The sequence below is a fragment of the Sphaeramia orbicularis genome, chromosome 13 (genome assembly GCF_902148855.1).
Source record: "Sphaeramia orbicularis chromosome 13, fSphaOr1.1, whole genome shotgun sequence".
NCBI lineage: Eukaryota > Metazoa > Chordata > Actinopteri > Kurtiformes > Apogonidae > Sphaeramia > Sphaeramia orbicularis.
The window spans coordinates 34,968,408-34,992,024 of record NC_043969.1 but is presented as its reverse complement, the minus strand read 5'-3'; the positions used below and the strand labels follow the sequence as shown (position 1 = coordinate 34,992,024).

The 23,617-nt window shown below is 36.4% G+C and overlaps 1 protein-coding gene across 1 annotated transcript in view; it reads right to left on the bottom strand.

The window, feature by feature from the left end:
* Positions 1-23,617, bottom strand: part of nbeab (neurobeachin b) — a 399,314-nt gene that overhangs the window by 34,616 nt on the left and 341,081 nt on the right. The window contains exons 47-49 of the mRNA XM_030151793.1: positions 16,662-16,802; positions 15,529-15,648; positions 2,757-2,909 (exon numbers count right to left, since the gene is read on the bottom strand). Of these exons, the coding sequence (XP_030007653.1) occupies positions 2,757-2,909; positions 15,529-15,648; positions 16,662-16,802 (414 nt within the window). The remainder of the gene's footprint in view (positions 1-2,756; positions 2,910-15,528; positions 15,649-16,661; positions 16,803-23,617) is intronic.

Genomic DNA, 23,617 nt, shown 5'->3' with positions numbered 1-23,617 from the left:
TGTTCAGACCCTGAAACTACTGCTGCCATCCTAAAATACGCACAGTACTTTATTTTAATTATTAGACTTTTTGCTTGATATCGAAATGAAGAAGACCCAACCTATAACAGTCTGTTTTTACTCCGACTGTCAAGATTTTCTTCAATTTTTGTGCTCAAAATTCATTTCCGCTGTTCTGTAGCTTACACATGTGATTGCTGTGTTCTTTTTCATTCGATTTAGTGTGGAGGACAGCTGTAAATTTCTACAGTAAGTGATTCCAGATTAAGGAGACCAAAGAGTTTTTCTTGATGAAGACAGACAGGTTGGATCTCTACGCTGCTCCCGAAACCTGCTGGGAGTTGTGGACCACATGTTGATAGGCTGCATTAAACGTGCACACACTCAGACGTTCACACGCACACGTAGATGGAAAGTGATGAGGTGCAGCGCTGCAGAAGGTAACGCTATAGGGCAAAGTCACCATCAGTCCTGTCCTTTCGTGACATCACATGGGTCAGGAATACAGTGTTAGTATTGAGCAGCGCGCTTTATTAGACGCTTCATGAATAAGACAAGAAGACGGAGATATGTGAGGAGAGTGGAAATAGATTTGAGAGCGAGACTGAAAAGCTGAGCATCAAATATTACTTAACAGCTATGTCTTAGTTATATCCTTCTGAGACCCAGGAACGTAAAAGTTTTGGCTTTTTTTTTTACATTAAATAAATGCCTTGATTGGAAATGACAGTTTTTTCAGATACAATTTTTAGTTTTTTTAAACAGTGGACAGTATTTTTTTGTGAAACTCTTGTCCAATACAGAGGACAAAAATGCACTGCTGGGTCTCAGGAGGATATAGTTGCATTTATTATATCGATAGCACAGATATAGATTCACTAGAAGCGTGTGCTTTTCTGCTGAATATTTGATACATTTCTATTTTTCTTGCAATAAATCTATTACACTATCAGATCGGGATAATTTATGTTAATTACCCGGAAGGATTATCTAGTAAGCACATAGTAACTGTAGTTTTTATTACTAACAGCACTATTATTAGTAATATTTATGGCATTACACTCTAAAACCTATAATGATAACTGATAATAATAAGGGAGAATGGGGTGTTTAACAATAGATTTTTTTTTTCTTTTCTTTACCTTGTCGTGTCCAGCATCATATCACATTTTGATACTGGACTGACCATAGAGCACAGGTGTCAAACATGTGGCTCGGGGGCCAAATCCGGCCCCCCAAAGGGTCCAGTCCGGCCCTTGGGATGAATTTGTGAAATGCAAAAATTACACTAAGATATGAACAATCCTTTTAGTTCAGGTTCCACATTCAGACCGATTCAGTCTCAAGTGGGTAAAACCAGTAAAATACTATCATAATAACATATAAATAATGACAACTCCAGATGTTTCTCTTTGTAAATGTAAATATTTTCATGTATTTACACTAAAACAAAATATACAGGGTGGGGAAGCAAAATTTACAATGAACATTTAGTTGTTTTTTCTCAGCAGGCCCTACGTCAATTGTTTTGAAACCAAACATATATTGATGTCATAATCATACCTAACACTATTATCCATACCTTTTCAGAAACTTTTGCCCATATGAGTAATCAGGAAAGCAAACGTCAAAGAGTGTGTGATTTGCTGAATGCACTCGTCACACCAAAGGAGATTTCAAAAATAGTTGGAGTGTCCATAAACACTGTTTATAATGGAAAGAAGAGAATGACTATGAGCAAAACTATTACGAGAAAGTCTGGAAGATACTATTAAAGAAGAATGGGAGAAGTTGTCACCCGAATATTTGAGGAACACTTGCACAAGTTTCAGGAAGCATGTGAAGGCAGTTATTGAGAAAGAAGGAGGACACATAGAATAAAAACATTTTCTATTATGTCAATTTTCTTGTGGCAAATAAATTCTCATGACTTTCAATAAACTAATTGGTCATACACTGTCTTTCAATCCCTGCCTCAAAATGTTGTAAATTTTGCTTCCCCACTCTGTAATTTTGCAAAAAAACATGAATAACCTGAAATGTACTAAGAGAAGTAAGTACAATTTTAACAATATTCTGCCTTTTATTAAATGTTTTGTGTGTTTTTAGATCCTTTGTGATCTGTAAGTTATAATGTACGTGTGTAAATGATAAACTGAGGCAGAATATTGTTAAAATTATACTTATTTTTTCTGTTTGTTCATGTTATTCACATCTTTTGAAAGGATAGTTTGTAGATGCAAACCTTTTCATAATGTAAATTAACATTTTTTGTTCTTAAACATAGAGAAAAGTTTGGAGTTGACATTATTTATATAGTATTATGTTATTATTTTACTGGTTTGGCCCACTGCAGATCAAATTTAACACAATCTGGCCTGTGAACTGAAAGGAGTTTGACACCCCTGACATAGAGGAAGGGGGGGTGAAGGAGGGAGAACAAGGAAGATGAAGGTGGCGATGACCCTCACAAGAAAATATCAAGAATACAAACAATAACAACCATGGTGATAATTATAATTATAATGGTACTAATAACTAGAATAAGACCTGAGTAAACTGGGCAGAAAGACAGAAAAAAACAAATAAATAAACAAAAAAAAAAGAAAAATGAACTATACTATAGATTTAAAGGGATAATTCAGAATTCTGCTTGCCAGTTTATTTATTTATTCTTTTGTAATAATTTAGTCATTTCGGTAACTATGCACCAGGTATGTCATAAAACGTGGATTTGACCCATGCCTAAACCTTACCATCCTGTTTATCCGAACAAAGTCTTCAGTCTTCTTAGCCCAGGTGGGCAGGTCCACATCGCAGACCATCGTCCTGTCCTCCCTCATTCCCAGATGGTAGCCGTTGCTGTTAACAAACATCTCTGGTAGGTAATAGAACTCAGGAATCAGCTCCTGTGTTTTAAAAGAACAGAGACATAGTGGGGTTTTACATAGCTGACAGTCAAAATCCCATTGTCTAACAGAGCACTTTTCACTACATAAACGACTAACAATTCAGGCAAGTGGAAGAAATAACACATGTGCGGACGAAGCCTCAGAAAACCGAGAAAAAAGGCTCTGTACTCCGCCGAGATGAAGTGAGAATTCAAGGGGAAAGGTAACACAAATAAACGAAACAGCAGGCCATCACAAGGCGGTGAGAGGTGCTAGTCCAGTTATTCCAGGCAGAGGTGTTATGTGTGTTAAATGAAACTGGAACTGAGTTGGGTTCTTCTCCCTGGTCTCCTGGCTCTTGTGATGGGGTCAGGACCTTGCAGAGGAGGAAAAGTCAGCGTGGTAAAGGGGGCCCTCACATAAAACCTGGCGTGATTCCACATATTGAAGAAGAGGACAAATGTTTACCAAGTCTGGAGAGTAGACCCAAACCTAAAGGAACATGCTGGTAGTTTTACATGCGTTAAAGGTGGGGTTTTCCCGGAGCAATTTTTTTTTTTTTTACTATATTGCTTAAAATCCCCTTCGCTTTATTTGATCTCACTGGCAATATTTTTTTGTAACATTCTTATTTAATTTCTGACTGGTTATCGAGGATCATTTCTATGACAGCGGAGACAGATGACCCCCTCCCCATTTGTTCTCTGTTTTCTATACTCAATTCTGTATATGTTGTTCAATCTTTAATTAAGTTGTATCACCCTTCTTGTTTTCTTTCTAAGTGAGTGTTTGAGCCCCATCTGGATGGTGAAGCGCATCTCCTGGACTCAAAAAAAAAAACAGACTGGAATGACATTTATTACCCCCGCCAAGGAGGTTATGTTTTTGCCGGCGTTGGTTTGTCTGTCTGTTTGTCTGTCTGTGTGCAAGATAACGCAAAAAGTTATGGACGGATTTGGATGAAAATTTCTGGAAATGTTGATACTGGCACAAGGAATGTGATCGGGGGTGGGGGGGCACTGATCTGCCTTGGCAGAGGTCTGCGCTCTCCGAGTGCTTTTCTAGTTTACTTATTTTTTCCACCAATGTCAATACGCTGGTGAATTTTCATGATCATTCCAAATAAAGATACAATTAAAAAAAAAAAATCCCCTTCACATCCCGATTACAACCAATTAATTAAATGCTCTAACACACAAAAAAAATATTTAGTCACCTGTGGAACGGACAGGAGTGAAAAAACACCATCCAATCATTTTAAGCGCCCAACTGAAATGATTGAATGGTGATATGTCTATCAAACTCACCTGCCATTTGTCCCTCCCCTCTCTGCATGTACCCCTCTTCGTGCATGAATCATGCAATCTCAGAGGCTTGGAGCACTGGTACAGGAAACGAAGCCAGAGCCAGAGCTTGGCTACATTAGCTACCGTATTTTGTGGACTATAAGCCGCTACTTTTTTCTCACGCTTTGAACCCTGCGGCTTATACAACGATGCGGCTAATCTATAGATTTTTATGGGCTAACAGCCTACAGGGGACGCTCTAGCAGGAAGCGCAAAAGTGAGACAGACAGGCGGACGAGGTGAGACGGAAGAGGAAGACGCTAGTTTTAGGCTTAACTTTTAACAATCATCTTGCGCGTCATGCACAAACCCTCATCATGGAAAACACACAAAGAAATGCATATGATGCAGCTTTTAAGTTAAAACCAATCGATGTGTCTGTCCAAGAAGGAAATAGAGCTGCAGCACATAAGTGCTGCTGAAAGCAACAACGGAAGAGAGACTGAAGTGGTGTGTGATGGAGCCTTTCTGAGGCTGTTCAACTCCGACACTGAAGAAGACGACTTCGGTGGTTTCAGTACACAGGAGGAAGATGAAGATAGCGATCAATGACTTTTCTGGGTTTTTGAACCAGCTGTTACTGCCATTTTACTGCCGTGTTACAGGCACTGTTTGGAAAAAAGCAGTTAAGGTATGCAAATAAATATTTAAATAATCTTTCAGTTTACCATCTTTCTGTGTAAATATCTCATGTTACAACGTGGACACCTGCGGCTTATAGTCAGGTGTGGCTTATATATATACAGGGTGGGGAAGCAAAATTTACAATATTTTGAGGCAGGGATTGAAAGACAGTGTATGACCAATTAGTTTATTGAAAGTCATGAGAATTTATTTGCCACAAGAAAATTGACAGAATAGAAAATGTTTTTATTCTATGTGTCCTCCTTCTTTCTCAATAACTGCCTTCACACGCTTCCTGAAACTTGTGCAAGTGTTCCTCAAATATTCGGGTGACAACTTCTCCCATTCTTCTTTAATAGTATCTTCCAGACTTTCTCGTAATAGTTTTGCTCATAGTCATTCTCTTCTTTCCATTATAAACAGTCTTTATGGACACTCCAACTATTTTTGAAATCTCCTTTGGTGTGACGAGTGCATTCAGCAAATCACACACTCTTTGACGTTTGCTTTCCTGATTACTCATATGGGCAAAAGTTTCTGCAAAGGTATGGATAATAGTGTTAGGTATGATTATGACATCAATATATGTTTGGTTTCAAAACAACTGACGTAGTGCCTGCTGAGAAAAAACAACTAAATGTTCATTGTAAATTTTGCTTCCCCACCCTGTATATATACAAATATTTTTTTCTTTCAAAATTTGGTTATATTCAGGTGCGCTCTATAGTCCGGAAAACACGGTATATTAGGATATAAAGTTCACCAACAAACTGTTTTGTCACTAACATAAATCACTAGGAAATGTAACGTTAACCAGACAGGTATGAACTGGGGCTGCTCTGTAAGAGCGGGGGGGTTGGAGGAGACTGAATGAGGTATGCATGGATCGGAGCCAGGGTGAATTGTTTCTGTGCAGCGCTCGTGAACCCTCAAGAACAAGCGTTGCGCGTGCCAGTACTCTGGGGGCGTGGCTTCGGAGGGATGTCTGAAGAAAGGGGTTTGGACTTTTGAATTGAGTATTTTCAAAATGTAGCTTGCTCAAACTGTTTTTCTTAGATCTCATATCCCACCTTTAAGTCATGAAGCGCATTAACGTCGCTGTTAAGGATGTTGTCAAAATCAGATCTCGGAATGATCATTCACGCCTTCATCTCGTCCCGTGTTGACTTCTGCAATTCTCTGTTCACTTGTTTCAATAAGACGACTCTAAACAGACTTCAGATGGGACAAAATTCTGCTGCTAGACTTTTGACAGGTACACCCAGAATAGCCCACATCACCCCTGTTTTTTCAGCTCTTCATTGGCTTCCAGTCAAATTTTGTATTGATTTTAAAATTTTAGTCCTGACTCTCCGGGCGCTGCATGGTCACCCCCCCCCCCCCCATTATGCTGTTGACTTGTTGTGCCCCTACTCCTCAGGGTACACCCTTAGGTCTCTTCAGGCCAGAGCCTCCTGAAAGTCCCAAAGACTTGTTTTAAAACCCGGGGAGACCTGTCCTTTCAGGCTGTAGCCCCCAGACTCTGGAATGACCTGCCCCTATCCCTCTGTGTGGTTGACTCCGTGGACTCTTTTAAAAAGCAACTCGAGATGTTTTTATTTCGGAAAGCTTTTGGTTGATGGATTTATCCTTTTTATTTATTTTATGAAATTATTCTTCTGTTGTATTATTGCACCCATTTTATGTACAGCACTTTTTTCTGTGAAAAGTGCTTTATAAATAAACTTTACTTACTTACTTAACACATGACTTAAAACTCCAAATTAACACTGTTGTCCCTTAAAGGAATTCTTTGGAAAACACTCATCCTGATCATAAAGTGAAGAAAGGATGAATGAGTGATGCTTCTGCACAATGAAGCATATGCACACAAGGAATGTTGATCCTCCTCTAGGACTAAATGCCGTTGACTCTCTCTGAAATGATAAACGAGATTCCGGCGTATTTAACTCTATTTATCGGGTTGTTTTATGAACGCAGTATTTGTCAGATTCAGTGGTGCTGTGCAGTTTTATACAGCCTATGGGATATTTAACAAGGGGAGCTTTTAGACGCCCATAAATCACTAGGTTTTGGGAGAGCGAGTTAGCATGACACGGTACAGCCTAATAACACCGCCGGTCTGCTGTTGGTCACATTTCACCCTCTGCACACGACAGCGAAGGGAGTAGAGCTTCCTTTCTGTTTCCCTACATCCTTCTCCATTCCCCTCGTTCACACAGCCGCACTTTTCCTCCTCTTTTTCGTTTGTAAACTTCCTGCCGTAACTCAACACCGAGCCGTTAAAACTGCCAGCTCCGTTTTCAAGCCACCCTCCCATGGCAGCCATTAATTCTGCAACAGCATCGTAATGGGCTAACAAGTCAATCACACAAGCCTTCAATGCTTTACACTGTGTCACCTTAATGACATGTTCGTCAAAATCTGTCCCCGGTGGAGTGCTGCTGGATCCCCTCAGACAGCATGTTGGCAGTTTGTGTGTGTGTGTGTGGGTCTATAAGCAACTTTGTGTGCATGTGTGCCCACTACTGTACTTCCAAGAAAAGTCTGCGTGCTTGTGCCAGCTTAACATAACAAAATGTGCACATAAGACTTAAATGAGAGGTATGGATGCACATTAATGATGGGGTCGTCGACGAGGTGAGGTCCTGGTCGGAGCGGGGTTGTTTCCATTTGACTTGCTCTTTTAAGAGGTCATCCCCATCAGGGGTTCAGCCTCCCTCGGTCTTGTCGTCATTACTGCTGGAGGAGGCTGGGGTTAATGAAGGAGAGACCCTGGTAAAAACAAGCTGCCTTTTAATCAGATGCCTGATGGCCTGCTTGGTGTACTGGGCCAAAGATGACCTTAACCCTAGACTTTCTGTTCACTTTCAGTTGCTAGATGCTGCCTGTGTGTCTGTGCACATGCTTAGATGAACAGAGACACATTCGAACTTGGGTTGCAAAGAATTAAAACAAACTGCAGGAGGGAAAAAAGACAGCAATATAATAAAGAATATTATCATTTACAGTCAATTTGTATTTCGGTTAAAATTTGCTTAGAGGTCTTATTTATGTCTTTGTGCATAAGAAATCAATAAAAGTGAATCCCCAAAGGAACTTTGTGTTGGTAAATGCAAGTTTTGCAAATTGACAGGATTTCAGTTCTGTTGCAACATGTTGATGGTCATATGAACTATGTTTTCAGGTCAAAAATGTCCAATTTCATCACAATTAATGCTATATTTTCATGTCACAAATGGCCAAGTTATATTTTAACTGAATTTACCTGAAAAACAAATATCCTATTCTTTTAGATTCCCCAGCTTTTCTTACATGATTATATACTACATATCACATGTTTTATTTTTACAGGTTGCAATATGGAGTATGGTGCTGATCCATCCTGCTTATGTTACGCCAATACATACATTAATAATGTCACACATCACTTTTTAAATCAACAGTTTTCCAATAATAAGCATTTTTATAAAGAAATAACAATTCTATATTGTTATTTACTCTTTAGTATGATGATAAACTATACAATAAATAATTCTGATCCTAGTTTTTGCACAGGGATCATTTGTGGAAACGATGACATGGCTGCAGAGTATCAGTATGATGGGATCCGTAACAACCATGTCACATCCGTCCACTGACACATTTTGTGTTTTTGTGTCAGCTGTTATTGTTTTAGATCCACAATACTAACATTTATGAATAAGAGGAGAATTATCAATAGTAAGTATATAAGTTTATTACTAATAAAGTACTGGTACTGACCAGAGCATCATGGGTAATGTCACGTCCATCCACCAGCAAAAGTTTTCACATACACGTGCTATTCAAAATCCAATATTTCTGAAAATATAGCTTTCACTGTCAAATAATATCAGTAGTCTGTGCATAAATGGATTAGCATTATTTCAACACAGTTCTATGCATTTCTTACAACTTTTTTTTTTTTTTTTTTGACAAAAATGGCCACTCATTCGACCCCCTAAGTAAATTTTAGCCGATTTGTATGCGTGTACGTGTACTTGTATGTTGTGGGTATATGTATAAACGTATGTACGCATGTATGTGTATATGGATGAATGAGTGTGTGTGTGTGTGTGTGAGAATAGATATATAAGGGTCAAAACACAGTACTGTCGCGTCAGAGAGCAAACTTTAATTGATTGCCATTCCAACATTTATTTCAATATAAAGTAGCTCCTCTTTTTGAATGATCCCTTATGGTTCAACTAAAGTAAAAATGAATTTAAAAGTAAAAATGTGGGTCCTTTAGCAACAATCATCCGTCAAATTGTCTCTAACATGTCCTGTCAGACAGATTTCAAATACTGTGTTTTGACCCATAAATATAAGAGTAATAGAAAAGGAAGAAGGACATATATATTATTAATACTGTTTTAGGGCGAGGGGGTGGAATTAAATAAGTTTAACATCTTCCCACCCCTTTTCGGGCATGTAAACTGAACTATCATGCTGTTCTTCTGTCTAAGATTGTTATGATTGTTGACAATTGGATTATTATGCATGTTACGCTTGTTCGCATATATGTTAAATTTCATTGTATGTTCGGAATAAATCACTAAATCACCAAAAATCCCCAAAAAATCATAAAAATCCATGACTGTGGCAGTGGTTTGGCATCATGGTTTCCTCTTTTGCACCATGAGCAAACCAAACAAGCTCTTGCATAATATTTCCCTGCTTCTAATACATAATAAAGCACTATTAGTAATCCAGCATTGTCCTTCACAGTAAAATGCCTCTTCAAATAGATCAGTAGCCATCCAGTGTGTGTAAAAACAAATGCATGCAGACATACAAGTGGTTGAAAAGTAGGCTGTATTTGTTAACAGGGTGGTGTTCGCTGGCTTGCAGCTTTCTGCTTCAACCTCACATAGATTGTTGGCCGCTCTCTCCCAGATTCTGGCACGTAAAAGCCCTGTCTGTACATAAAAGACTACATTTTAAATAGCTTTTGTCATTAATGCTTTATTAATTGCCTGGGGCTACACTACCCAATGCAGGGTGAGCTAGAAATATATGACACTTTGAGGTCAGTGCGTATTCCTGCTGCGTGTTATGCAGTGGGCAAAATGGAGGCGAATCAGCAGGGTTCAGCGTTTTCGGTGACTGCTCGGTGGATTTGCAGAGGGAGGGCTTTGTCTTTCTCTCAGACACAGCCTTTGTTCCAACTCATGACTACTCACATGCACATACGCAAGATCAGTCTACCTCTGAAATAGTTTGTTTTCTGCATGTAATAAAGCAAACGCGTCTTTCTAAGTGCTCGGGGTATTCATGTGGATCTTCATGATTCGTTGTTAGGATGAGGCATTTATAATTAATGGTATATATTTTTGTACTCGTGTAGAAGCGTGTTTGCTGTGGATGGCAGCACAGAGAGTGAAATGCTTGGTATAGCTGCACGGCAGAACAAAGAACTGACTTTATGTCGATAGGTGTAAACGATGATACACAAAACGTTCATAATCACTGCCATTGCTTTGCTATTAAAATATCTTACAGGCTCAGAAAAACCCACCAGTGAATGTAAAGAACAAAAACAGCTTTCAAATCCTCATGAGTTTAAATCATATTTTATAGCTTTCCAATATCAGACTTGCTGATCCATACGTGTGGATCATGTTGTTACCAGGTCAGAACACAGTAATGTCCCGTCAGAGAGCGAATGTTAATTAATTGCCATTCCAAAATTTATTTCAATGTTTAAATTTATGTGTCGCCTGATTCATTCAGAAAATACTGTAATTTTATTGCTGACTAATCTTGCATATAGCGCTGTATATTACACATCTCTGTTTTGGACACACTGGTATGACTGCCTCTTGAAAGTATAGAGTGCAAAAAAAAAAAATTAACCCTCCGGTATCCCATCCAGTAAGGCCCTTACTAAGCACCAAGTGTGCCTTTTTGGCACACATGTGGAATAATGTCAAAAAAATTTTCATACAGTTTATTTTTAATTCTTTTACACTTTTTTCTATTTCATCAACTTGAGCCGTAAATAAAAATACCAAATACTCAATAACTGTCACATTTTTTAACCCTTTAAATTCTGTGTTTGTAATGTAAACAAACAATTTTTTTGGATGCAAAAAACAAAAAAATATATATATATTTTTTCTATATACTACATAAAAAGTGGATTACATATTATTTGATTTTTTCATCCTGGCATATGTCAATGATTAACTCCAACATTGGTTAATTTGCATTATTATTTTTGGTGCTAGGTCAAATGTTCAAAAATACTAGCATCTGTCACCAAGTGTGCGTAAAATGCACACCTATAAATCAAACTATTAAATATTATTATTGATTTATTTTTCTGCTCTAATTTGATTTTATTTTTGTAAATCCAGGTCAGCCCTAATCATACATATCAAATGGAAGAAATAGTGCGTTTTAGGCACACTTGGGAGACAGATGCTAGTCTTATAATTTTCTTTTGTTTACAATGTGCAAATTTTAGTTGGTGGCCAGAATTTTAAAGATCATGCAAAAATGAACAACTTTTGAATTCTAAACTAATTTAAATTGTGAAAAATAATATGAAGTTTTTTTAAAACAAAGTGCAAAGTGTGCCTAAAAGGCGCACCCGGATACCGGAGGGTTAAATTACGAAAATGTTTACATTTATAAACTATCCTGTAACAATAAAATGTGAATAACCTGAACAAATATGAACAACCTGAAATGTCTAAAGAAAATTAAGCACAGTTTTAACTATTTTCTGTGTTTAGTGTCTTTGTAGATCCGATCCATAATGTATGTGTATAAATGATAAGTTGAGGCATAATATTGTTAAAATCACACTTATTTTTCTTAAGCAATTTCCTTTTTTTCAGGTTATACGCATCTTTTTTGTTTGGATAGTTAATAAAAGTAAGTATTTTCATAATTTAATGTTTTGGGGGTTTTTTTGCACTAAAACAAAGACAAAAATTTGGAGTTGTCATTATTTATAGCAGGGGTGTCAAACTCATGTTAGTTCAGGGGCCACATAAAGCCTAATACGACCTGCAGTGGGCCGGATCATTGAAATAATAACATAATAATACATAAATAATATCAATTCCAAAATTTGTATGTCAAATTTCTTTGTTATAGAGTGAAAAAAGTAAGATTATATTATCAAAATTTCTACATCTACGAACTATCTTTAAAAAAAAAAAAAAAGAAAAAATGGAAAAACATGAACCAAGACCAAAATGAAATTTATTAAGAAAAAAAGTGCAATTTTAACAATTTATGCCATTATTTGGCCTCAGCTTCTCATTTTTACATGCTCATTACAACGTACAGATCACAGTGGATCTACAAACGCACAAAACATTTAATAACAGACAGAATATTGGTACAATTACTCTTAAATCTCTTAAGACATTTCAGGTTGTTTATATTTGTTCAGGTTTTTCACATTTTTTGTAAAAGGCTAGTCTGTAAATGTTAACATTTTTGTGTAATTTTACTTTTTTTACACTAAAACAAAGAGAAAAATGTGTGGTTTTTGTTATTTATACTTTATTATGATAGTATTTTACTGGTCTGACCCACTTTAGATGGAACTGAAGGAAATTTATTTTGACATCCTTGATTGTTATTATCTTCAGTGTATTTTTTGTATTTCACTAATTCATCTTGCGGGCCGGATTGGACCCTTTGGTGGGCCGGTTTTGGCCCCCGCACCGCATGTTTGACACCCCTGATTTAAAGGTTATTATGCTATTATTTTACTGGTTTATTATGCTATTATTTTACTGGTCAGGCCCACTGGAGATCAAATTGGGCTGAATGTGGCCCCTGAAAGAAAATGAGTTTGAGACCCCTAGTGTAAATACAATCAGAAGTCTTTATTTACAATACTCTACAGGAAGTTCTTGTAGAGGAAGTTCTTTAGCAAGTGTCTTTTCGAGTATATATAATAACCTTAATGTCAACCTGGTTACTAACCCACTGATTTGTTTGGTTTTGGTCTGTTTTTTTGTCTTCTTGTGCTGTATGTAAAGCTGCTGAATATTTGAATTTCCCTAGGGATTAATCTATCTATCTATCTATCTATCTATCTATCTATCTATCTATCTATCTATCTATCTATCTATCTATCTATCTATCTATCTATCTATCTAGTAGCTCCTTGTTTTGGATAATCACTTATGGTCCAACTGAAGCAAAAATGAATTTAAAAGTAAAAATATGGGTAATTTACCAACAATAATCTCTCAAATTGTCTCGAAAATATCGCATCAGAGAGATGTGAAAATACCATGTTTTGACCCTACCTTAACATCAGACACGTCCCTCTGACAATTCCTCCACCTCAAAGGTATACGTTCATCCGATGTAAAAACAAACACAAACCACTTAATAAATAAAATAAGAAGTAAAAACACACAGACACAGTCACACGCTATTGCTCTATCTTTTTGCAGCATTCAGTGCATTTACTGCAGTGGGGTAGAAGCTGTTTTTCAGCCTGTTTGTCGTTAGCTTTATTGGTTCTATACTGTCAACTAGGGATGTAACGATTACCGGTATAACGATAAACCGCGGTAAAATTCCCGACGGTTAGTATTACCGTTTAAATTCTAATTATCATGATAACCATGCTTGATTACCGCACTTTGAAAAGTCACAGTACTGCACATTTCCTGGATCATTGTGCTATTTATTTACATTTATTTTAATTCATTTTCTTGCCAATTTTGGTCAGTTTTTATTCATTTTATCTCATTTTTTGTTCATTTTCATTGATTTTGCTGCTTATGTTTGTGCATTTTTGTCCAATTTGTTCCGTATTTTGTTCATCTGTTGCTTATATTCAACATTTTTATTAAGTTTGTTTACATCTATCTATCTATCTATCTATCTATCTATCTATCTATCTATCTATCTGTCTAGTAGATCCTTGTTTTGGATAATCACTTATGGACCAACTAAAGCAAAAACAGAATTAAAAGAAAAAATATGGATCATTTAGCAACAATAATCTGTCAAATTGCCTCAAAAATATCCCGTCAGAGAGATTTCGAATACCGTGTTTTGACCCTACCTTAACATCAGACGTGTCCCTCTGACAATTCCTCCACCTCAAAGGTATACGTTCATCCGACGTAAAAACAAACACAAACCACTTAATAAATAGAATAAGAAGTAAAAACACACAGACACAGTCACACTCTATTGCACTATCTTTTAGCAGCATTCAGTGCATTTACTGCAGTGGGGTAGAAGCTGTTTTTCAGCCTGTTTGTCGTTAGCTTTATTGGTTCTATACTGTCAACTAGGGATGTAACGATTACCGGTATAACGATAAACCGCGGTAAAATTCCCGACGGTTAGTATTACCGTTTAAATTCTAATTATCATGATAACCATGCTTGATTACCGCACTTTGAAAAGTCACAGTACTGCACATTTCCTGGATCATTGTGCTATTTATTTACATTTATTTTAATTCATTTTCTTGCCAATTTTGGTCAGTTTTTATTCATTTTATCTCATTTTTTGTTCATTTTCATTGATTTTGCTGCTTATGTTTGTGCATTTTTGTCCAATTTGTTCCGTATTTTGTTCATCTGTTGCTTATATTCAACATTTTTATTAAGTTTGTTTACATCTATCTATCTATCTATCTATCTATCTATCTATCTATCTATCTATCTATCTATCTATCTATCTATCTATCTGTCTAGTAGATCCTTGTTTTGGATAATCACTTATGGACCAACTAAAGCAAAAACAGAATTAAAAGAAAAAATATGGATCATTTAGCAACAATAATCTGTCAAATTGCCTCAAAAATATCCCGTCAGAGAGATTTCGAATACCGTGTTTTGACCCTACCTTAACATCAGACGTGTCCCTCTGACAATTCCTCCACCTCAAAGGTATACGTTCATCCGACGTAAAAACAAACACAAACCACTTAATAAATAGAATAAGAAGTAAAAACACACAGACACAGTCACACTCTATTGCACTATCTTTTAGCAGCATTCAGTGCATTTACTGCAGTGGGGTAGAAGCTGTTTTTCAGCCTGTTTGTCGTTAGCTTTATTGGTTCTATACTGTCAACTAGGGATGTAACGATTACCGGTATAACGATAAACCGCGGTAAAATTCCCGACGGTTAGTATTACCGTTTAAATTCTAATTATCATGATAACCATGCTTGATTACCGCACTTTGAAAAGTCACAGTACTGCACATTTCCTGGATCATTGTGCTATTTATTTACATTTATTTTAATTCATTTTCTTGCCAATTTTGGTCAGTTTTTATTCATTTTATCTCATTTTTTAAATTCATTTTCATTGATTTTGCTGCTTATGTTTGTGCATTTTTGTCCAATTTGTTCCGTATTTTGTTCATTTGTTGCTTATATTCAACATTTTTATTAAGTTTGTTTACATCTATCTATCTATCTATCTATCTATCTGTCTGTCTGTCTGTCTGTCTGTCTGTCTGTCTATCTATCTATCTATCTATCTAGTAACTCCTTGTTTTGGATCATCCCTTATGGTCCAACTGAAGCAAAAATGAATTTAAAAGTAAAAATATGGGTTATTTAGCAACAATAATCTGTCAAATTGTCTCGAAAATGTCCCATCAGAGAGATTTCGAATACCGTGTTTTGACCCTACCTTAACATCAGACGTGTCCCTCTGACAATTCCTCCAAGAGCGGGAAATGGCTGAAAAGGTACGGTCAGGGTGGTCGAATTTGTTCCCATTTAGACTGTGGAAGAAAGTGGTGAAGGGCTCCTAAAGAAAGCAAATAAGACATGACAATGATCAAAAACCTTGGACGTTTTTACTGTCTTTAAACAGCTTTCATAATAAACAGAAAAATCTCAGTTCTCCTGCTGTGAACTCATAAGAAATACAAGTCACGCATGTTAAAAAATACGTGCGAGTGCTTTGAAAATTCTATATGATTTCATTGTTATTCTTTTGTCATTCATTATATCCAGGCCTGAGGACAAATTAATTAGTGCTCTTCCTGAGTACAGTGAGCTGTGATGATGATTGGCTCGAATTTGGTTTTCTCAGCCTGAGATGGCGACCCATGCCGGTTGGAGCGGATGGATCACTCACCAGAGGGAAGGAAAGAAAAGGAAGCGAACGTGCAGAGGCCAGTCTAACGCCTGTCATTGAAACTCCCTCAGTTCATCAGCCTCTTTCTACTAATGATGAGGGGGAGGACTGCAAACTCTCTATCAAGTTCTTTTACATTAATAAGCTTGCATCAAAATCAAAAGCACATTCCGAGGCCGTGCAGGATGTGAGGTCCTGATTTGTGGAGATCAGATTGGCGTGTAAGAGCCTCCTCCTCCTTCTTCTCCTGCAGAGTAAATGAGGACAGTGCTCAGTAACCTTGATGGACATGTCTCCAGTGCTCACTGGGTTGCCTGAAACATATAAACCTGTCACTGCAGCCTCTGTAAATCATTACCCAGCCACTCTTTATTTAGTTCACATATGCTGGTTTACTGGCCTGTGAAATGTGTTTTCTGAGCGCCATTGGTCTAACTCAGGCCCAATCAAATAGAGATCTCGAGGTGTTTCCTGCGCAGAAACCGACAGACCTCAAACGAAACAGCCTCATCAAGTATGACAAGTGACAATCAACTAATGCGGGCTCAAAAATGAAAAGCTGTCGGAAGATGCGGGTTTAACTTCATTCCATTTCAGACGCTTGACTAATTCGGGGATTGCGAGCAGCGCAGTATATAACAGTGTGTGTAAAAAGTGTTTAAATAAGTGTTTTTACTCACTATCCTGACAAGCCAGTGCAGGGTGGAGGCAGCTGTAGAGTAATGAGAGTTGTAATGACAAGGTGGTGTCTGGTCGTCTTCCCACGTCTCGTAGCGATCGGCATAAAAAGCTGCGCGCTTCGGATTCAGAGCACCAATGGGCTGGAATGAAGATGAGTAAATAAGAGGTAAAGAAAAGTTCAGCGTTAAAGGACAATCCTGCAAAAATACGAATTCCATATTGTAAGTCCTGTCGACAAATGCAGTTTTGGCAGAAATCATACAAAAAATAACCTGCAGGTTGTATAAACCACTGTATTCTTTGTTGACTAATCATAATTCACATATGAAAATCAATCAGGCAAAAAAAATATGAATGATTGCTCCATTTTGACTGACGGTGCAAGTCGAAAAGGTGCGAAAAAACATACTTAACTTGAATCTGCAGTTATTTTTCCTTCATTAAGGATGTTGACTCTCCCCTTCCACTCTCTCCCCATACACTCTAGTAATTATTTATGTTGTTTTTAACTTTATAGTCTCTTCACTAATGGTTGCGAGTCTTGGATTTATCTGTACTGTTTCCTTTTATGCATTTCTCTTTTGTTCCGTTTTATTTTGTCACTGTTTTTGTCAGTAGGGGCCTCTTGCCAGGTCATCATTGTAAATGAGAAGCTGTTCTGAATCGATTTTACCTGGTAAAATAAAGTAATAATAATAACAATAATAATTAAATACTGTATAATGTTCAAAAGCAGCCATAGGACAATGTGATTCTTCCTGTTAAGTTAAGCACTGGTTTTATGAAGCATTACAATAGGATCTAGATTTTTATTCTGCCTCTACATTGTTAAACAGGTAACATATCTCATTAGATGCATATATGACATGCTCGACTATGTTCTGTGTTGTGAGTATAATATAGAGAAATGCTTTGCCTATAAGCATGTCCTCATTAGGCTACATATGGTAATGTGAGCATCGAGGCTGGTGGAGAGTTCAGGGCAGACGAGGAGCTTTTCCCTGGGATTTGTCTGTCAGACTCCATTATTCTCCTGAACCCTAAAAAGTTCCCGTTGTGCAGTGTTCGGGCTGAAATGTGAAGGGAAGTGGCAGCAGGGGTGAGCAAGACGGTGTACTGGGGACGGAGGGAGGAGATATGAGCGTCTCCTGCTAAATGTTGTGGGTAATCCATGTGGATTAACCCTGGCTGACCTGATTTACACTCAATGCACCCACCGAGCCAACGGCTTCACTCAGCACTGCTGCTGCAGTCTGCATCCAGAGCCCCTCAGTGTTACTGGGAACTCCTGATGGAAGTGACCCAGACATATGTAATGCAACACAACCTTAAATATGAAAATAAGCCTCCAAAGCTGACCACAGGAATATCCATGAGTTGAATTTAACCCTTCTTTTCATATTCATGCACATTCCATAAAAATAACTGTATTAAACCTGTATTGGACCTGATGATGCATTTAAGTTGTTCTCTCCTTTGGCAAAGTTAAAAAAAAATAGCCTGAAGTGTAAAATTGTTTAGAATTATTAAATTGAGATGGTAGATATGTTTTTGTTGATGGGGATTTTTTTTTTTTTTTTTTTTTTTTTTTTTTTTTTTTTAATGGTGTGAATGCTCGATGCTGTACACATTTAATTTAATGGTGAAAAGGATAGGCAAAAAAATAAGCTTTTGCTTCAAGCCAGTTCTTTTTTTGGGGGGGGTTTATGTTTATTATATTATTATATATATTATTATATATATATATATATATATATTATATATATATATTATAATTATTGTACTAAGTTCAATGATTGAAGTACAAACCAAAATAAATTCATTCATTTCATTCCTTCAGTCAAATAAGCTGGATAACAACATTAAACCTGAAACATTAAATGTATTTCTTGTAGACAATTATGTAATTTTAATATTAGTGGGTGATTAAAGTATACGCCTTTAAAAACACTGTTTTCAAGGACTAACTTGGACTAAATTTTGTACAATTATCAGAGGTCATTGACTACAGTTTGGAAGAACTGAAAAAAAAAAATCAAAAAGTTTAAAATCAAAAGGTATAAGAATTTATTCTGAACCAACCAGTAAAATAGCTTCGTACCTTAAGCCTGGGGTCAGCGAGCTTTAAAACCTAAAGAACCATTTTTGTCTCAAAAAAGAAGAAATAAATCTGACTGCAGCCATGAAAAAAATATTTAAACCCATCTACATCTACATAGCCTATTTGAGATTAGTTTGCTATTTAACTTTGTAGTTCATTACAATAAAGCAATGTCTGGTGCAATTATGAAAATTACGCAACTACAATAAAACATTAAAATTTGTACATTTTTTTTAAAATGACAGACACCATTTCCGAAACATAATTACATGGTGTAATGGAGACAAAGCTCAACTTTCACGTATAGAAGCTGAATTTTAAACAGACAAACTACAAACAAATGCAAATTGAGTATCTTGTACCTTGAATTTGGTAAGAAAATAAGACATTTTGGTTTATATGCAGTCAAAATTTTATTTTATTTTGTGTATAGCCTGTGCATTTTTGCAGATGGACAAAGTTAGAATAGATTTCGGCTTCTAATAATGTTAAAAAGTAATGACTCATTCAGTTCATTTTAAAATGTTCCTTATATTTTTTGACAATGGGACCCATAGAGAGGGGCTGTAGGGCCACATTTGGACCCAGGAGCCATGGGTTGCAGACCCCTGCCTAAAGCCATTAAAACCATTGAACAGTTGACTGTGACATCACTTTACACACTGTTTTTACACATCATTTCAATGTCACTTTTACCAGATACTCAGGTGTGTAAATATTGCTAGCATTGCAGTTGTGTTTTTCTGTAGACACACAAGTTTGTTTGTTTGTTTCGAATATTTTGATAAAATCAAACAAAAGGTTTATATGAAAAAGAAAGTTAACCATTTGAAAAAAGTTCATTCCATCTGTACTACAATGTTTGTGCAGCAAAATGACAAAATTATTTTGATTTGAAGTAGTAAAAATGCAACTAAATGTAATTCATCCAAATTAAAATGTTCCTTTGGACACTTTATTTTTTATTCAAAGGCATGACAACTGATGGAAGCATCTGATCTAAGAATTAATATATATTTTTAAGATATAAGGACAAAAGGTCGAATAAGAACATTTGTCAATGTTTATACACAGGTGTTTTTGGTATTTGTGGCAGTATATGTTTTCAAACCCCTTTTTTGACAATTGCAGCTCAACTTGGAATGATTATGCTTTTGTGGAATTTTGACAGCGATATATGCTTTAACACCCCCTGGATTTTCTACTTTTTCAACCAAAAAACTGAAATTTGGAATAAGGTTGTAATTTTTTTCTGGTGCGAGGAAATCTTTGGCTTATTTATGTCACATATTGGAAACAAAACAGAACCTCAGAGCTGATCTGACCTAAGGGGTCAAAAAGTCACACCCAGATCATTAAACTGCCACCATGTATCAGGGCTGGGATAAGGCTCTTATGTAGGGTTTAGTTTTTACCATAAACTGTGTAAAGTTCTCATTTAAGACAGAAAGTTCTACACTGATCTCATCTCTTTTCCAAATGGCTTTTTTTTTTTCCTTTAAAAAAAAAAAACAACTTAATTTTTCTTATTTTACTACGAACATGGTTAAACATACATAGCACAAACAGTAGGATCAGGGATAAATGAATACACAAATAAATATGCTTTCTGACACAGTGTGAATGTGTATGTATATGTAACATTTTTGAAGTTACTGAGCTAAGAAGAGGGTCCACTTTTTCCACTGTTCTTCTCCTACATCCTTTTGTAGCCTCAGATTATAAGTGATCTGATCTGCTCCATATGATGTAACTGATTCACAATATTTACAAAGGTGTTCACAGAGGAGCCGTGTTTTTGAATCCAGCATCTCGTGATACCACATGGCATTTTTGTAAATTATTTACATGAACTAATGTTAATTTTTGGAAATTGGAATGAGTTCTTCCTTGCAACTTTGCCATGTATACCAAGTTTTTTGTAATGTCTAATTCATGAGTAGAGTCTTCTAGATATAACCAGGTACCGCACGAACATGAACGTAAAGACAAATCTTTCCTTTAATGGAAAAACTCCAAATGAGCCTCATATTCTCCAATTCATATTCTGCCAACTGAGCAAAACTGAAAAAATCTCATATTCATTGCGCTGAATATGGACAGATCTTGGCTATAATATATATATTTAAAATATGGAATATTAAAAAATCGAAGAAAATGAAAACCCATCCAATTATTTGGCCAAACCTTGGATGACATGGTTCATTATTTAACCACAGCCTCAGCAATGACCTCAATATTGTATTGACACCAGCAGTGGGTTTATGTCTTTTGGCGGCTGTTTCATTTCCATGTGTTCTTAAGGCAACCAAATTACTACCATTAAACACAGATTTAATGGTGAATAAACTGCTTTCTCTGCCTTTTCAATCACCCTATCCAATATAAAAGCCTCGAGGGCATATTGGGAGTCAATATTAATATACTCAGTACCACTGAATCGGTTACAGAGGGGGAGGGCAGCTGGTAATGTAATCAATGGCAGCTTTTCTACCTGAACACTGCAGTTTATAGGTCAGAAGAAATTTAAAAAATAAAAAAAAAAACAACACAAAGACCTAAATTGAAAATGATCTCACCCTGATGCCTTAAAATAGAGCCAATTTAGTTTCATATTATTAAAACTGCACTTTATTTTTTTCCACTGGGTACAGTTTATGTGCAACTTAAGTGCACGGAAAGACTCAAGCCGGTCATTTCAAAGGTTACACTCATATACGCATGGCACAGTGGACATAGTCGAAGCTCCAAGTCCTAATTAAATAGCTATTTCTTTGCGGGCTAGTTAGGGTTTTTTTTTCTCTAGGAGGGGTTCTTGGTCTAAACTTAATGGCAGTCCACATCAGTGTTAGCACAATTGAAAAGACTGAAAGAGAAGTTTATTGAGATCTGCATAGATTTATGGGGTGATAATAGCCTTGCATGTGACGTCTTGGCCCAGCTGGATTGGGGTGCAAGCCACAAGACGTCTCACACTCTGTAAAACCGCCACAAGTGTAACTAATGCAGCTCGGAGAGGTATAAAATATCCAGGTGATACATGTGACAAGGATAGAAGGAAAAAGCAATAGTAGTAAGAGTAGGAGAAGAGTAATCAAACATTTCACTGAGTAGAAGCAAAGAACAAAAACTGGGTGATTATTGAGGTTTTAAAGGAGTGATATTTTGCTTTTTTCTAAAAAAAATAAATAAATAAAAAAAATAAAATAAAATAGAATTATGCATTTTAACCCATAAAGACCCAGTGCTGCTTTTGTGGCACTTTCCCCCCAAAAATGTCTCTATATTTGACTTTTCTTAATTGATTTATCAACATTTATTATAAAATTATCCTTTGTATTTTGCGTTTTTTTCAGTTATAATCAAACTGAAGAAAAAGTGACTTTTTCAGTAAAATCTATCATTAACTGAACATAAACCAAGTGTGTCCATCCACTGTCATTGATCCAACTCCATGGGTTTTACTGGTGAATCAATGTTGTAGAAGATGACGGTGTTTCCATGGTAACTACGGAGCCTCTGAACATCCAAATGGGTCATATCTGATGACCATGAAAAGATGACAAACTGTATTTTACCTGAATTATTTACATGGATTGATAGAATTATTGGATCAACAGGTATTAAACTTTTAGATCAGTAGGTGGTTTAGGTTGACGGTGGATGTTTGGGTCTTTATGGGTTAAACATTTCCCTGTGGTCTACATAAACTGTAAATGCAATCCTTGGGTCTGAATTCTTCATTAATTCAACTCCACACCTATCACAGGAGAGCGCAACTTTAAACAGATGGATGGAAATCACAACGGACATTTAGACAATGGAAAAGATAACAGCATTTGTTAATCACAAATTGGAGAAATTTGCCTCATAGTGGGAAAACTGGGTCAACTATGTCACACCCTATAGGCCTGATTTTGTTTTCACAAATTAGTGATTGTACTGAATGTAAAAGATCACTCCCTACTTGTTCATAGTTTTTTTTTTTCTCTTTTTTTTTCTTTCTTTTATTTGGTTGTTTGACATAAAACAAAAATATTATTCTAGCATTTAGAGCAGACAACAAATGTATGCTATATGTACATGTGATGTACTGAATGGGAATGTCTGATACCGAATGTCAATAAAAAAAGAAATAAAAATGAAACTCCACAGGTCCATTTTTAACCCTATTTCTGAGTAATGACACCAGAAAGGTCGTTTTGAGCGCTGGCCCTTTAAATGCAAATGAGCCACTTCACACTATACCCCCTCCAGGTTGTTGGCTGTGCTGCTCTGTCCCGTTCAACCAACAACTGAATATTCTAGGTAATCGGCTCGAAGTTTGAACATATTTTCAGTTTTTACTACAACCAACACCAATACAAACAATTATGTCGTACTCAAAGAAATGTTCATCGGAAGTCTTGACCTTATATGTGCAAATGTCGTGACGTAGCTAGTTATAGATGTAACAAATTAAGCAGGAATTAAAACTAATCGTAGAAATCCACTTGATTTTTGCCAAAATGAATATAAAGATAGCTTTGCAGCACCTGGAGGGTTGAAATTCAAACTTTATGAACAATTAGGGTCCAAATACACAAATAAATGAACCAAAGACTAATAAAAGTGGGTTTAGCAAAATATGACCCCTTTAAATACGTGCACGTTTGTTAACCGATAACCTCATTCTGCGTTTGACAAAGGCAGTAGTTGATCAAGTGCTATTATTGCTAAAAAAGACATGTATTATTCTCAAAACTTGTTACATAAACCATCACTATCACAAGCGCTGACAGTGCTTGTCATTTATTTTCAGTCCGATTTGTGACAGCTGTCAGAAAAATCAATCAACTTATTTTGTCGACTCGA